The 17,402-nt window shown below is 47.6% G+C and overlaps 1 protein-coding gene across 1 annotated transcript in view; it reads right to left on the bottom strand.

Annotated features, from left to right (window-relative positions):
- Positions 1 to 17,402, bottom strand: part of LOC103816826 (adhesion G protein-coupled receptor B1) — a 133,950-nt gene that overhangs the window by 62,112 nt on the left and 54,436 nt on the right. The window contains exon 11 of the mRNA XM_050970761.1: positions 3,670 to 3,773. Coding sequence (XP_050826718.1) covers positions 3,670 to 3,773 — 104 coding nt within the window. The remainder of the gene's footprint in view (positions 1 to 3,669; positions 3,774 to 17,402) is intronic.

Raw genomic sequence — 17,402 nt, 5'->3', positions numbered from 1 at the left:
CCAACAATCCCACCCTGTGCCTGAGTATGTGTCCAAACACTCCTTCAGCTCTGGCATATTTGGTGCTGTGACCATTCCCAGGGGAGCCTGTTTCAGTGCTAAACCATCCTCTGAATTAAGAAATATTTCCTGATACTCAACCCAACCCTCCTGACACAGCTCCAGCCATTCCTCCAGGTCCTGTCACTGGTCACCAGCGAGGATCCCCACATGCTGTGTGAATCCCTGCACCAGCTGAGACAGATGGAAAAGGTGGGAAAAGCCCAGAGTCTGTTTCTCTGCCCCCATTAGACTCCTCTCCACAAACACTGAGTCACCGCTGCTTTCTCACTGTGTGTACACACATCCCTCTCCACACAGCCACTTACTCATCCCTGCCACCTCCCACCAGGGCCAGGAGTGCCTCAGCATCCCCAGCGCAGGCAGAGCTCCTGAGTTTAAAGCAAGCCTTAACAGCCCCTCGAGAGCTCATTGACAGCCACTCAATCAATCCTCAGGAGTGAGAAAAGCTGGGGCTGTTCTCTTGCAGTGATGCAGCACTGACCCAGCTGCTGCCAGGGACAGAGCTCTGCCCTGCCCCACATGCTGATGGGCTGGAGGATGAGCTGCTCAATAGCAGGGATCGATCCCATGCTATGGAAAGGTCACTGACTCCAGAGGCTGTGAAGCTGCAATGAGTTCAGGGATGGAAAACATCGGGGCACTCCTGAAATGCCAGTGTGTCAAGGAGCTGCTTGAAAAGAGGTGTCATTTCACCTGCTCTGACCCCTGAGTGGTTGCTTTTTCGCCCCCAGTTTTTTCATTTCCATGCCAGTTTTCAATTTTTTTCCCTCAGTTCCCCCTCTTTTCCCACACGGGTGGCGGAGCACGTGGCCCACACACAGATTGTGCCTCCAGCTGTGACCCAGGACAGGCAGTGCAGAGACAGAACAAGGTCACTCCTCTTCTGTGGCCCACTGTGTCACTGACCCCTCTGTCGAGCCTGCTAATAAGACCAGAGATGCACCATCTGCAGCAGGGATTTTTGCAGCCATCTGTCTGCTGGGAACTGGAGTGAGGCCACCAACAGGCCACCAACAGCCGTCGAACAGAAACAACTTCCAGTTTCCATGGGGGCCGTGCCAAGTTGGCCGTGTCTGAAGTGATCACTTGCCTCAAAAAAGCTCGTGTCATTCATGCCAGTGGCTGAGTAGGTGCCACCAAGGAGCAGCCTTTATTTGGGGGTTTTGAATGGGGAGTGGAGGGGAAATTCATTTCCTCCCTGATATGTAGCCCAAAGCTGGGATCGCCTCCCTGCTACTCTTGCCCCTCTTTTCTTCACCGTGTTCCTCTCCCTCTTTCTCATCCTCCCTTCTTTTCTGGTTCCCATTTACACAAACAAACCCTAGCTGGGCAAAATTCTGGGAAAGCTTCCAGATTGTCAGCCTCAGCGAGCTTATTCATCAGAAGTGTTTCATACTCAAGCTGGGTCTATGGATGCATGCTCCAGATGCCTTTGTCCAGAGTTCTGAATGGGAAATTTTCCGGCCAAAGCTCCACAAAACAGCTGAGCTCTGGTGAGTGCTCTCCACACGAGATCAGGCAGCCAGGACATGAGGAGTTTCTCTCCAGCACGGTGGAAAAGGACCACTTTGATGCTGCTCCTGTGTTTTAGAGACAATAATACTGCTGATTCCATTTCTAAGCACTCCTCCAGCTGCTGTCTATCAGAATGCACAACATTTAGGGCAAAACAAAGTGGGAGCCAGGAGATAATGTTGAATACAAAGTTCCTGAGACCATTAATAGGAAAGCACATTCACGTCCAGCAGCTATGCCTAAAATAAAAAGGACACACAGAGCGCTCAGGGCTCAGCCACGGGAATGCTGTGAAGTTTGGAAAACATGAAAACATGATCTACAGAGAAGAAATGGAACAAACTCAGCGCACCAGAGAGAAATTCTAGAGATCACTCGATCATGCTTTACAAATATTTACACAGAGAGACTCTGGATAGAGAGCCCTTCAGTCAAGATATAGCTGGTCTCAGGATCACTTGGAAATGCATGTCCATCCTTGGCTAGCTCAGAAATACCCATTCAAGCCTCCCTTAAACATGTCCTCCCATTCCTGCTGATCGTTTTGGCCATAGGCATAAGGCAAAGAGTGGAATGAGAAATTAAACAGAACATATTTGAAACAGGTCAGGCAATTTACTGTCCTCAATAACAGTAAATATTGGAGGGGTAGGGGGGGAGCACATTCCTGGAAAAAAATACATCATGTTATTCCAAATGGCTCTGGCATGATCCAAACTGATTCAGCCTCATGTCTGAGCTTGGGCTTCAGATCCTGACCCTGTTTCTGATAGGAAAGAGAGGGTGAGGCTCGAACGCTTGCTCTTTAATCTTCTAGCCTAACTTTCCACTTGATCCTGACACCAGTGACCCCAGTAAGTCACCTACCGGCGCTGCTCAGTGCCGCCCAGCCTGAGGAAAAGCAGGAGAGGACAAGGACTTGAGCACATCCAATGATACCCCAGGCACGGAAAAACCTGAGTTCTAGATAAACGTTATCATGATCAGTCTTCAGCTGCCAAAATTAACCAGCCACTATGCACTGTCACAGTATCAACAAAAAAAAAAGATGCATTTTTGCTCAGTTTTCACTCTCTTGTTTCTTTCCTCTATCAAAGAGCAGAAAAAAGTTATCTCAATTCAACCTCTAAATGGAATTTACCCTTTCCTTCCTGCTGAGAAGAAGCACTGCACAAAATAAGAGCCTCACACTGATCCCTTCTCCCAAAAGGATCACCAATAATACCCAGCTGTACTCCCTGCAGCCACTGCATTTGGATTTCACAGACATTCACCTGGTTCTGATTTGTCTCTGCTTGGCCTCGAGCCATGAAGGTCTCAGCGTGTTTGCCATGGATTTAGGAGAGACATGGATCTCACAGGATAAACTCAGACCTTGTTCAAGGCAATACAGAGAGAAAATCCCTTGCACACCTCATGTCCTCCAGCTTAGAGTCACCAGAATGTATCCAACAGGGGCATGGGCCAATTGTTCATTAAAGCTTTGCTTCAAAATCCCTTCAGCCTCCATAAATGACACAATTTTAGGTTCCACCCGACCTGTGTACAGGAGCTGTCAGCAATGGGATGTACTGAGGGATCCCATATGCACCTGAAGCTGAAGGCAAAAAGCAGCTAAAAGGTTGGGGAGTTATTTAGATGATTTAAGGTTTAATGTCCTTAAGCTCCTGAAAAGTTGTGTCAGTTCTTCAGGCCAGATGTTTTCATGGCAGGTCACAGAGGTTTGGATGTTCCCAAAGAATTCCCTTGCAGCAGCATCTGCCTGCCAAGAGGCCGTGTGTGTCCACCTCGCCTCTGACAAGGTTTCCTGGGGTACACAAAGGCATCGAAACCAGCACGAGGCTTTTGGAAATGGAACAATGTCCCTACATGAGGGCATGGCACTAATTTCACTCTGCTAATTTCTCTGGCACTGAAAGGAGAGAATAATGCCAGCTAAGCCACCAGGATGACTTTCTGCAGGGCCCACTCATTCCCAGTTCTTCCTCAAGCACCAGGCACCCAAAACCACAGAGCAAACATTCCAGGATCCATGTAGGTCAAAAGACAATTACTTTCCCCAAAAAGAAGAGAAGAGAATGAAAGCCATACCTCCAAACAGAGACATAAATGATAATCAACAGCAAAAGTGTCAGCGAGGATACTCCACAGCCTACAATTAACGTGACAGAAGGGACCAGCACCTTTTCCATGTTCTGAAAGAGAGAAAGTGAGACATTAAAAAATAAGTTTAGCCAGTTTTACCATGAAAATTCCATGGCAAGAACTCTGCTGTTTGTTGGTGTGCCCACTCTGCTGACCTTCACATCACACTGTGCATAAAAACAAACAGGGAAGGAGACCAGGATCTGCTTCTCCTTGACCCAGCATTTTTTTTTTTTTTTTCCTGCTTCCACAAACCAGTGCCAAGCCTGGGTAACAATTTTGAAGGCAGGCATGTGAAAGGTGTTATGAGAGGAGGATCAGGCTCTTCATATCCAGTGTGAAAGCAGGAAGATAATTAATGAAGCAATAACAGAACAATTACAAACGAGCTCTTCTGGGACAGCGGTGATGAAGGGTGGAGGATGAAAAGAAGGTGAAAATTTTCCACCAACCACAAACATTCATCTGGAAAAGGATGAAATGAAGCAAGGGAAGAAAAAACAAGATGTGTATCCTCCCCAGGGATCCACCATCCATCAATTCACTGCTCTTACACCACTGCACAAGGCATTTTTTCATAGAAGGGGATCGTACAGGCTGGAAAACCTGGTGTGGAATGGCTCTTTTTTCTATACAAAAGAACATCAGCTCTTGCAACATCAAGAGCAAACACACGCTGTAACCTTTCTAATGGAGCTCTCTGCATCCTGTGACTGTAACTACCCAACATCTGCCACACTGATATCACTGAACTCGCCCTGTCCTCAGCTCAGAGCGAGGAGCTCAATCCCACTTGGCTTTCCCTGCTGCAGGCATTTTTTTTCCCCCCCTGGCACGTTTCTTATTTCCACATCAGTGATCTCTGCTGGCAGGAAGGCAGAGAGAGGCAGAGCCCCACGCAGAACAGACACCCAAGATCCCTCTGTTTAGGGTCACACCGTTTGCAGAGGACAGGGAGCCCGGTCGAGGCTGTCATTAGATTGGCACAGCACCAGCACCTCGCACTTCACTCATGGAGATGAGATGGCTTCTGACACAGCAAGGGCTTAGCACAGGAGATAAAATAAAAAAAGAAAAGTAAATTATGCATGAATTTGGGAATGAAACAGGCAGTCCTCTAAGGACTTGGCTACACCGTTTTTTTGGCAGGCATGAGGCTGCTCAGCCTGAACCTCCAGTCAGAGGGGTGCCATGGAGCTGAGGCTACAGCAGCTCTGTTCCAGGCTACTGAGCCTTCTGCGAAGTAAAACACATCAGGCAGGGCTCAGTGCTGGGTTTGAATGCAGCCTGGCCAGCTCAGCACATGGACAAACCAAACCTGTGTCCACTCACTCAAGGCCCACAGTCACCACAGGGTTACTCCACAAAAAGAGATGAACAACCCTGATACACAGAGGTCAGAACTGTCCCTGAATTTTTGAGGGCTTGGGAAAAACCTCCTGATTTGCTTATTTTGAACAAGGACACCTCTCACAGCTGAGGGGAATTAATGAGGAACAAAACTTTCACCACTCCACTGCAAGGAACCCCTCAGCAGCTGTCGGGAAGGATGGAACAAGAACTTCCAAAATTTAGTGACACATTGTAGAAGTCCAGAAAATAAGGGGATTAATGCGAATGTCTCAAACATGGATGGTCGTGGGGCCAACCAAGAATTGCTGGTAATAACACACAGTGAGCAAGAACAAGGTGTGGCTGGAGAAGGGGCCATGCACAGGTAAGGCAGCACTTTTCTGGAAAAAAAATATCCTTGTTCTGGCACCTGGAGACCAGCACAACTCAGCAAAGTGCAGGAACCGGAATAAGGCTGAGAATTGGGCATGGACTATAGGATGGATCAAGACCACCCAAGATCCCTGGAGGCTCCAACCTTCTTCCAGAAAGATCTAGAAGAACAGACAACTCATTTGTATGGGAAGAGAGAGACAACTCCAAAGCAGAGAAAACTGATCTATATAAAGGTGCTCCCTGGGCTCATGGGCACCCCAGGACCCTGGACACCCCAACAGCTGGATCAATACTGGAGCCAGCACTGGTGATTTCTCTTTTTCCCTTTCCTTGTTTCTCTCTCTCCCTCTTTAATCCACCTCATTTTCCCTTCCACTCCACCCCTTTATAAAACCCATTGCCATGTGCTGGCAACAGATCAGAGACTAACATAACAATTTCCACCTGTAATTCACTTATAAAACTTGGGACCCTTCTGACTTCTGCCATTCCTTTTGACCAAAAATTTTGGGTGCTTCCTTCCCCTTAAGGGTGGGATGTCACACACAGTCAAAGTCACTGGCTTGAGTGCCCAGCTGGCACCAAAAGGAGCACAGGTGGTCTGAGGGATCTTCACTGGGTGCAGACCAGCTACAGACAAGAAACCTGAGCCTCATGAATCCCTCCTCCATCTCCCTCTGCTTTGAGATTCCCAAAATGCTCATGAAAGAGATGTTTCAGCTCTCCTGTGGATTCTTTCCCTAAGCTTTTACAGACACTGATTTTTTTACATCAACTGTGCTCCCACCCTGAGAATTTACTCTTGCCAAATCTTCATGCAAGGTTAGAAGCACGTTTTTGGGAACGAGGTAAACATAAATTTCAATGAAAATATCAACACTTTGATTTTGTCTTCCATCAAACAAAATTGAATTTGGACATCATCCAGGCAGGGTGAGTGCTGATACCGCATAATTTTGCTCCTTATAAATTGAAATGTGGAAAGGACTCTGATTTAGTCAGGTAGGGTGTGGCAGGGATGGATGCAATATCCTGTAGGAAGCCACAGCTTTGTTTGCCCCCCTTGAAGAATCCTGGTGGACAACCTTGTCCCAGTGCAGAGGTGTATGGCTGGGACAAAAGCACTGTGGAACACAAGACCCTCAGCCATGGATGGCTCCTTGCTTGCTCTCTCCAAGCTCTTTCCCAAGCCTTTCCCTCTCCCTGCTCCCCCCTTATGGCAATTTGAGTTCACATCGCACAAACGGGGGCCTGGGATGAGCATCGATTGTGACATTTGATTTAAGTAGGTCTCATTTCACTGACTTTTCATGGGTAACTGGATAAAAGTGGAGGAGGAGCTCCATTAAGCAAAGAAAGCCCAACATGTAACTCATTCCTGAACCATCAAGGGAATGGAGTTTGGTTTTTAAGAGATGAGCAGGCTGCATCCCTAAATCCCAACACTGCAACTCCAGCTGCCCTCCCTTCCACATCCTCCCTGAGATCACTCCACCTCAAAAGACCTCAGGTTCTCTCACTGCCTTCCCCATCCACGGTCCCACATCATCCACAACCCTCTCAGAGATCCTGCAGCTAATTAAGGATCTTACACATGTACTGGATCATTCCTAGCTCAGATGTTTGCTCCTACACCAGGCATCACACAAATGATGACTGGCCAAGCTTTAGGGTAATAATCTGATGTCCATCTGCAGCCCATCCCACAGGAAAGACTCTGATCTGCACCTCCTTCTTCCTCCTGCAAAATTTCACAAACTCCATGTCTAGAAGAAAGGCTTTTGCTGAAGAGATGCCATGAAGCTCATCCCTCCATCCTACAGGAAAGGAAGGATTGGTCCAGCCCAATTTTGCTGGGATCAGTAAGGGAGATAACCACAAAAATCACTGGCTGCAGGAAGAAGAAAAGCTTGCTCTTTTGGGAATATTCAAATAATTCAGGTTGGAAAAGACCTTTTAAGATCAGAAAGTCCAACCATCAACACAACACCACCATCACATTCACCACTAAACCATGTCCTCCTCAAGTGCCACATCCACATTTTTTGACCACTTCCAGGGACAGTGACTCTGCTATTTCCTTGTTTCAATTCTTCACCACCTTTTCCATGAAGAAATTTTTCCTAATATCCAATCTAAACCTCCCCTGGTGCAACTTGAGGACATTTACTGTGGTCTTAAGCAAGTCCTAAAGACTTAGGCCCCAATATCTTAGGATTCTGTTTTCATCCTTCATTATTAAGGTTTCTTTGTCCTCCCCACCTTCATTCTCTATCCACCACATCTTCCGTTGAGCAAACAAATTTTTTTTCTGACTAATTAAACCCCCTGACAGAAGGCAGTCAGATGCTGCAGGATCTGAGCCTTGCGAGGGAAATTTCCTTAAAGAAGGAAAAACGGGAAAATCAAAGTTGGTTTAAAAAATAAAGATGCTACCAACAGAAAAATGTCACGGTAAGAGAAGGAACAGCCCTATAGGATTTTCACAGCATTAGAGATGAGGAAGAAAATGGTTATTTGCAGGCCAGGAATAGGATCCCTACCTGCCTGGACTGGAGAGGAACTGCTGACAGGGGCCATCCAAAAACCCCCTGAAACACAGAAAACACTGTTCCTGTTTGGAGCTGGAAATAAAACTTTTCCCTGGGCCAGTCGGGAACAGAGCAGGTCGCTCAGAGTCGCAAGGGCTGCGATTCTGTCACCAGGCATGACAGGGGAGGAGGGAGGCAATCAATGACATCAGCCAGGATGGAAATAACGAGCGCTGCTGCCTGGGGCCACTCGCTGTCCTGCCACCTCATCGCTCTGCCTGGCAGGGCAGAAGGACACTCCTCCTTCCCTTTACAATTTCACCTTGCTTCCTTCTTTTTCCTTCTCTTCCTTTCTCCCTAATTCTTGCTCTCCTTTGTCTTCTCTGTCTCCTTTCCTTCGGCTATTTCCCACGGCATATTCTGCCTTTTCTTCTTGCTCTTAATGCATTTTTCCGGCTCTCCCCCTTTCAAATTCTCTGCATTTCTCCCCTTTCCTTCTCTGGCTTTCTGCAGAATGCTGTGAAAAGCTCCTCAATTTGAGTTGTGCTTTTTCCATTACCCTGCTCTGGCTCCAGGGTCAAACAGGCTCCAATTAGAACAAAGTATTTCTTAATGCTGTGCAGTTTGCCCCAGACCTTACAACCAAGCTGTTCTTTCTGCTTTTTCCATCCTTTATTCCAAGAAAGGCTTAAACAAAGTCTTTACAGGCACAACATCACACCAATAAAATCACCAAAAAATTAAACCATTTATTCTGCTCTGAAATTAAACACAGGCACACGAGTTTTGAGTTTGGGGGGGTTGGGCTGTGTTTGGTTTTAGAAACGTGTTTGCTATTCATAATAGTTGCCTTGAGCCTGACTTCCTGCACATTTGAAATTAAAGATTCATGAAATCAGAGAATTGCAGGAGCTCCGGTTGCAAGGGACATCTCCAGCTCTGCAACCCAATTTGCTGCTTGGAGCAAGACCAGCACTAACATCAGGTGAGGCTGGCGATGGCTTTGTCTGGATTTGGGAATTCTCCAAGATGGAGAGCTCCCATCCCACAGGTGCCCATTCCAGAGCCACAACTCTCTACTGGAGACAGAGTTTTTCCTGAGGTCGCACAAGGGGAGGTTTAGATTGGCCATCAGGGAACATTTTTTTCACTGAAAAGCATTGGAACAGGCTGCTCAGGGAAGTGGTGGAACCTGCATCCCAGGAAGTGTTAAGGAAATGTCTGGATATTGCACTTAGGGATGTGGTTTAGCCATGAACGTGGCGTTACCACGTTAACGGAGATTTTTTCTCAACCTAAATTATTCCGTGCACCTCCCGAGCTACAGTTTGTCTTTTCCCCCTTGTTAAACCACCAGGCACAAGCCAGAGGAATTTGGTTTTATAATTTTTGTAACTGTCCCACAGGCTGTGACCAGAGTGCCCTTTACATCTTTGCAAGACTGAGCAAGTCCCTCTCTGTCCCCTCACAGGTCACAGGCTCAAAGCAACCAGGTTCATTCCACTCTCCTGACACAGACCTGGACCAGCTGGGTGGGATTTATTCCAAGAATTGCACAGGAATGGTTTTGCTGTGCCACTGGCCCAAAGGCTTTTTATGACTCCTGTGAATTTTTTTTTTAAGCCAAAGTGTATTGATTCCACTGCTGGTTGGACAACTCTTGTCAAAGCGGGAAGAGAGGTGTCAAAATTGCTGGAAAATAATGCTTTTAGCAGGGCTTACAGAAGCAAACAGCTTCCAGAACAAAAGGTGTGTGTCAGTGCTGGAGAAAACAACTCAGGAGGGTTGAATGACCAAGACGTGAATGTGCTCTTGTCAGCTGCCAAAAAAGCCCTCATTTTTTCAATCCTCAATTCAGTCAGATTCAGGATTTTTCATTTGGGCTCAGGCCCTGTGGATATCACATTTATACTTCCTTGGGATGGGAAATATCCATGTACCCTGGGCCTGCTCAAGGGAAGGCTCAGTTTTCTCTCCCTGGACCAGCAATTTCCTGCAGAAAGACAGGGAAGAAGGAGAGCAGGACACAAGCACTTCCTGGTGAATGTCAGGATTGGGCCAGGGGTGAAAGGAGATTTTTTGGTGGGTCAGCCTTGTCAGAGGTCTACAGGGTTCACTCAACTCAAAGCAGATGAGAAGTGAGAAAGGACCAAAATATTCCTTTTTTCCCACAGAATAGTTTGAGTTGAAAGAGATCTTTGAAATATTCTAATTCCAACCCCCTGCATGGACAGGGACACTTTCCACTATCCCAGGTTGTTCCAAGCCCCATCCAGCCTGGCCTGGAACACTTCCAGGGATGGGGCAGCCACAGAATTCCTGTACAGCATGTGCCAGGATCTCACCACCCTTACAGGAAAAAGTTTCTTCCCAATATTTAATATAATTCCACCCTCTTTCAGTTTAAGCCATTGCCCCTCACCCTCTCATTTTGTGGCAGCAATGGCAGTGCCCAACAACCCAAAATACAGTCCCATACTGGCCACTAAAATTAATTCTATCCTGAATTAAACCTGTAAAAAAGCCTTTCTCCACCTTTCTTCTAACACTTCACATATTGAAAAATCAAAATAAGGTCTCCCCAGAACCTTTTCTTCTCCATCATTTAACCTATGAGAAGGGCTTTGAGGTCCCTGCATGAAGGTCACTTAGAGGCATCATTAATAAATCATCTTTTCACACCTTTTTTCAGGAAGATGTGACACCTTCCCAGCTCAGCCCCGGCCACTGAGAGCCAGGTCCAGAGGATTTCCACCTTGCTTTGCTTTTCCCCTATCCAAACCACAGGCTTCCCATGTCAAAGCTAATAGTCACCCATTATCAGGAACACATTTGTGGGGCTCACATTTGTTATTTGGCCGGTCTAACAGGCAATTCTGAGTAATTACAGCACACAAAAATCACCCAGAGAGGCGTCTTAACACTCTACTATTTATTAACAATCTCTAACTCTTCAGCAGGTATTGAGTCCTCTCACCAGATGCAATGTGACAATTTGCTTTTAGTAAACATCTTTGAAGAAGTTTCCAGGACAGAGGAGTGGTCACTCAGCCTCTCCTTAATGGGAATTGTCAGGATAATTTCCTGCAGGCTGGCAGGGGATTACAGGAGTTAACAGTGGGCATTATGTACCTGCCAGTCAGCAGTGCTCACTGCCAGGCTGGAACTCCCAGGCTGCTCTCCCAGAGCCTCCATGTCCAGTTCTGATGTCAAGGATGGAAGGATCAGGCCCATATCAACACTGAGGAACTCTCTCCTCCTGACCTGACAGCTGGTCCCAAACGTTTTCACCATCATTCTTTAAAACACTCCAAGTTTTATTCAGTTTATTTGTCCCTTTCCGACTGCACCTCACTCAGCCAAGCTACTGAAATCCTGGTTTTATGGAGCTCTGATGAAGATCCTTGAGTCACTCTGCATCCCTCTGCCAGCTGTGGCTTGGGAAGCAGAGGAGGAGCTGGAGACCCCAAGGAGGAGAGCAGGGTCTACTCCCAGCTCACCCACAGGTCAGCTGTGGACACACACATCGCTTAAGCCAATCTTTTCAAAGGCCTCTCAGCTGATCTGATTTAGGTGGCAAACACTGACTTTATCTTCTTGGGGGCCTATTTTGATCCCCTGGACATGGAAGGGAATAATACTGCCCCTCCATCTCTCTTCCAAAGCTTAATTCAGCTTAGATTCCTGCTGTGTGCTAATGCCTTGGGGGGGTTCCTAGGGCTGTGTCACAACAATCAAGCACCAGCACCTTAATTCTCTGCTGTGCAAGACCTTTGGGAAGGATGGGGGAGAGACAGGACAGAGCTTTTGGCTTAACTGTTTGTGAGCTGGTCAGATGGCATGGCTGGTTTTTAAACCTTTGCTTTCCATGCGTATGGAAAAATCATTCTGTTCCAGCCTTTCCCTTTAAAGCATAGAGAAGAGAAAATAAAACCATTTTCCACAATGAAGCTGGCAATAGTCAAAATGGCCAATTCCTCCATGGGCAGGAGCTTTTTGCTTCTGTGAAAACAGGGGCAGAAGTGAACTTCAATCATGCTGTGCAGCAGCACTGACACAGGCACTGCGGGAAACAGCAAACCTCAATCTCCCCGTGTCAGTCCTGGAAAACCAAATGCTCCAGGATCCACTCCACTGCCCTGAGATGAAGTGGTACAATGCAGGAATTCACACAAACATTCAAAGCAGAGGGGACTTGTCCATACTGCTCAGTGCAACATTAATTCTCTAAAACTCCTTGAAATGAGGTTGTGCTGAGGTGAGGGTTGGCTGCTTCTCCCAGGCAAATAATGGTAAGACAAGGGGAAATGCTCTCGAAATGCACCAGGAGAGGTTCAGTTTGGATGTTAGGAAAAATGTCTCTGTTGAAAGGGTGGTTAAGCATTGGGACAGGCTCCCCAGGGAAGCAATAGAGTCATCATCCCTGGAAATGTGTAAAAACCAGGAGCAGATGTGGCAATCTGAGATTTGTTTAGGGGGGGTGGTGGGATTCAGTTGAAGGTTGAACTTGATGATCTTGGAAGTCTTTTCTAACCTGAACACTTTTATGATTCATGGACCATGCCACGTCCAGAGCATTGCTGGTTGCCACAAGCTAAGACACATCCAAGAAGCATTATAAAAATTAAATATTAGGGACAATTACAGGAGCTGTTAGAGCTGCTCCTGTTCTGGAGCTGCCTCTGCCATGGAACTTACAATTATTATCATTATCATAATAATCATTGTTACTACTATCACCATTACCATTACTGGCATTATTTTACCATAGGAACATATGGTCTATAACCACTTTAAAAATGAGTCTTCTTTCCTGCACCCTCCTGCTTGGAATTGCCCTTTTCTTGGGCTACATAGACAACAACCAGTTCAAATTCCATAACTGACTTGGAAGCTCATTGCTCTCATCCCTTTCAGCTTCCCAGCTGAGCACCTTGCAGGGCAATGTGGTAAGATTTACACATAGCTAAAATAAAATAAGTCCATAGCAGACTGGGAATGGAAAATGAGAGTAGAATCCAGACTGTGTTTATCCTGATTTAAGCAGTATTTTGGTTCCATGCCAGGCGACAGCGTTTCACCAAATTACTCCAAACTAGCTCGCTGTTTGTTTTACACTGTCAGTGGCGTGCTGAAGAGTGGTGCCAGAGCAGCAGCTCTCCCCACAGCATGGGCAAAACGTTCCTTCCCAATTCCCCTGCATCCTGCCCTTTGGAGAGACCCCCCTGAGGAGTGGGGAACACCTGAGGTCTCGGTGTCTGCAGGATGGCTCCTGCCCCAGATGCTCAGATCACCCACCTGACGACCATCACAGAGAGCAAATATCCACTTTCCCTTTCCCCCTGACTGCTGATGAGCAGTCCACAAGAAAAGCCTTCCTCCAAAGCACAAGGAATGAACATTTGGGCAAAGACTGCACAAGCCATGCCTGAAGCACCTCTTAAAACCTGCCTTTATCCAAGACCCTTTAATTCAGAGAATCAAAGAATATCCTGAGTTGGAAGGGACCCAGTGGGATCATCGAGTCCAACTGATGGCCCTGCACAGGACACAGGACACCCCAATGCTCCCATCCTGTGCCTGAGAGAGTTGTCCAAACACCCCTTGAGCTCTGTCAGTCTCAGGGCATTGACCATTCCCTGGGGAGCCTCTTCCAGTGCCCAACAACCCCCTGGATGAAGAATCTTTTCCTGATATCCAGCCTAACCTCCCCTGACACAGCTCCAGCCATTCCCTCAGGTCCTACCACTGCCACAGAGAGAAGGAATTGGTGCAGCCCCTCTGCTTCCCCTCATTAGGAAGCTGCAGACCCTGATGAGGTCTCCCCTCAGACTCCTCTTCTCCAGGCAGAACAAACCTTAATTATGACTTGCAGATGCTCCCATCCCTCACTATTCCATCACTGAAGATCCCTGCCCTGACAATGGCTCCTGACCCAAACTAAGGCTGAACCAACATCCTTGGAGTAAAACACCCCCAGTTCATTGCCAGTCCTCAGAGGCTTTCAGGGCCTTCTTGGCTAAGAAAAGAAGATGAAGGGATTTCAGCCATTTGGGTTATTCTGCTGTTGTGAGGATAATGACAGCTTTATTCCCATTGCAGTCTGAGGAGACCCTGGGATCCAGCATGTTTCCATCCCCAGCTGGTCACTGGGGAATCACTGGTGCAAATTCCCTCTATGAGAAGCAGAGATCTCCAAGCAGCCCTTGAGGAATCAGCCTCCAATCCCAACCCCCAACTCATTCACAGCTGAGTGATTGGAAAGCAAAGCTGTAACAGCCTCTGGATTTACAGCTGTACTGAGCTGATATAAACAAAATCAAAAGTGGCCCCAGCAGTCGGATATTCCCCACCTGGGGAGATGCTGGCATGATTGCCATGTTTAAAATGAGGAAAAAGAACCATTCTTCATGGAAAATGAAAGCATTGTCTCACTTGTGGGAAAAGAGGGAGTCATTTTGCTTTCATGGATTTCTTGAATATATTCTGTATATTCCTGTGGTGAGCAGGGCAGGTAGGCAGCCAGCAATGGAGCTGCAGGCTGAGTTTTGGCTGGCTGTTATCACACCCATCACAATATCAGTTTCTTCATTAGACACTCCTCACATTCAGAGGGACATTTTGAGCTCAAATACTCCCAATTACAATTCTGACATTACTGTTCCACACATATTGCCCATTTTTGCTTAAAGATTACCAAAACCTTGCCAGCAGGTTTATCTACCCAGCTATTACTTGACAGCAAAAGTATGAAGGGCACAAACCTTTCATAAACTGCTTCAATTTGGGCTTAAATGAACATAATAATAATGACTTACCCATTTCCTACCGCGTGGCAATTTAAGGGCAACCTCAGCCTTTATGCAGGGCATAAAGGGCTCAGAGGTGAAGCAGATTGTCAAATTTACCTAAAGAATTGCTTTTCCAGGCCAAAGTGCAATGGAGATGGGTGCAGAATAATAGAAGAAAGACAAGCAACGCTCAACAGCTCGCCTGACTCTTTGAACGCACCCTGCTCAGTCCCTGAAGTGTTTTGAAAAGGAAGATAATCTCATTTAGCACTAATTCTGACTCCCACCCCACCAGCCCATGAAACCCAGCCTCCAGCACCCACTTGTTACCATTTTCAAACAAGCCCCTTTGTGATGCTCCCACGCCATCCTCCTGCCTTGGGAGAAGCTCCCTGAGCTCCCAGAGCTCCAAACCTCCCCTGTGAAGCCCTGCCTGGTGCAGTGCCCACAGCCCAACCCTGGCAGATGTGACCACCTCGCCATGACTAATAACCTTGTGCTGTTTACACGGGCCCCCACGCCCTCCCCCATCCCAGTGGGCTTCCAGATGGAAAATTCAGCTGAATTTCCCACACTGCTGGGTCAGAGTGGCTTTGTGTCTCAGATCTGAGCAGGCTGGAGTAGTGCTGAAGCTCCCGGGTGGCACAAACTGCAGGTTGTAAATATGAGATGACAGTGGATCGACAGCTACAGGTGGAAGTGGGAAGTTGTGGACAGACTTGGTGATTTTTGGCTTTCCCACCTGCCTCCAGCCCACTCCTCCTACTCCCACCAATGTGCTGCCCCTCTGCCATGTTCCTGTCTTTACACACAGCAAGGCACAGACACCAAGGGGATCTATATCACAGAATTCCAGGTAACAGTGGAAAAGACCTGACAAGCTCAGCTCACGCCTCAGCCTGATGCAAAACCATCAAAACCACCCCCGGCTTCTTCAAGAAAACCTGTGCTGATGGAGTCTGGGCTCTTGACTATCCCTGCAGTCAGAAGGTTTTCCCTAGTGCCTGAATTAAATCCCTCACTCTGCAATTTGAGCCCAATCCCCAGCAGACACAGAAAGCAGATTATTCCCTTTCCACAGCCACCTTTCAACCCGTTTGAAGATTATCATCCTCTTTCCCCTCAGCCTTTTTTCTTTGAGGAAAGAGCCAAAATGTCTCACAGAGCTCAGCCATCAGTGTGGAGGCACCACACCAAACATCTCTGACACATCATCCCCTCCCACACGCCCTCCCACACTCTGGGCTGTGCCAGTCATCCTGCCTGGACCCAGAGCAGAGCAGTCCCAGGCAGGTAAAACTCATGGTTCACATTCCTGGCCCTCAAATCTGCCTCACAAGCGAGGATGAGCGCTGCTTTCCGAGCTCTCAGGAAAGGGAAAAGTGGGAATTGGGAAGACCCTGGTGTCCTGGCTTAAATCCACACCTCCTTAGCAGAGCAGTAAGCTGTGGCAGGGTAATAGGGCAGCTGTCACACTTGTTAAGCTGCCTTCATGGCAACGAGCCATTAAGCACTGCAGCTCAGAATGAGCACCAAACCCCTCAGGAATGCCTGGACATGCAGCATCCCAGGCATTCTCAGTGAGGCTTTAATCTGAGCTGAAGAGAGGGGACCAAGCCCAGCCCCGCTCTGCTCCTGGGGTCACTTGGTTAATGCCAGCGCCGCTCTCGCCTTTCCACCGAAGGGTGAATTTGGCTCGGCATTACTCACACTCCAGCACTGAATCCCACAACGGCTTTAAGCTCCCAGTCTCTTGATCCTGCTCCTCACCCACGTCCCCTTCAGATGGAGAGATACAGGAGGGTGATGCAGCATTTGCCTGCAGAAGAGTCCCTGCCAGGGCTGCGCCGAGCTTGCCGGCTCCGGCTGGCGGGGGCCGAGCCGCAGCCCCACGCTGCTGCAATCCCACCAGCTGGAGTTTTGTCAGGAGTTAAAGACCTGGGTGAATCCACCAGCGCTGAGCAGGAACTTGGGGAGGGAAGCTGTCAGCTGGGAATATCTCCCCAAGTACCCAACGGATCGACAGACAGCGAAATCCGCAGACAGCCGCCAAGGAGGTGGGATGCTGGATGACTGCTTATTATGCTGAGCTAAATCCTCCCATTATTACCTCCTGTCCTACCTGTCTTCTTCTAATATATTCAAGTGTTGTCTCTGCTAGAAGCACAGCACAGTACTGAGAGGGAATTCCTATCCCACTCGTCTCTCATGCCTTGCCTGTGTACATTCCAGTATCAATCACTTATTTGCTAATGGGATCTTTTATTAGGTATCTGTGTATGGCACACAGCAGTGGCAATCTCCAGTCAATTCTCCCAGCAGAATAGCAAACCCAGGCTGCCTCTGGCACCTGGAGAGCACAAGCTCTGTCACTGATCCCCTTCCTCTTAAAACCCAGCATAAATCACCTCTACATCAACTCTGAGTCCTCTTCAAACTCAAATGAGATTTAACCCGAATTTACTCAGCGACACAAACTGACAGACCCCACGTCAGTGACAGAGCAACCCTTTAAAACCAGGTGATTTCCAGCAAAGCAAAAATGAAGGGACACAATCCAGTACTTTCTGTTAAGAGGGCACTTTGGAAAAATAATGGACTTCTCTCAAGTGGGGGTTAGACTGTGGGA

The sequence above is a fragment of the Serinus canaria genome, chromosome 2 (genome assembly GCF_022539315.1).
Source record: "Serinus canaria isolate serCan28SL12 chromosome 2, serCan2020, whole genome shotgun sequence".
Taxonomy (NCBI): Eukaryota; Metazoa; Chordata; class Aves; order Passeriformes; family Fringillidae; genus Serinus; species Serinus canaria.
Note: the sequence above shows the minus strand (reverse complement) of the source record. Positions and strands in the feature narration are given on the sequence as shown.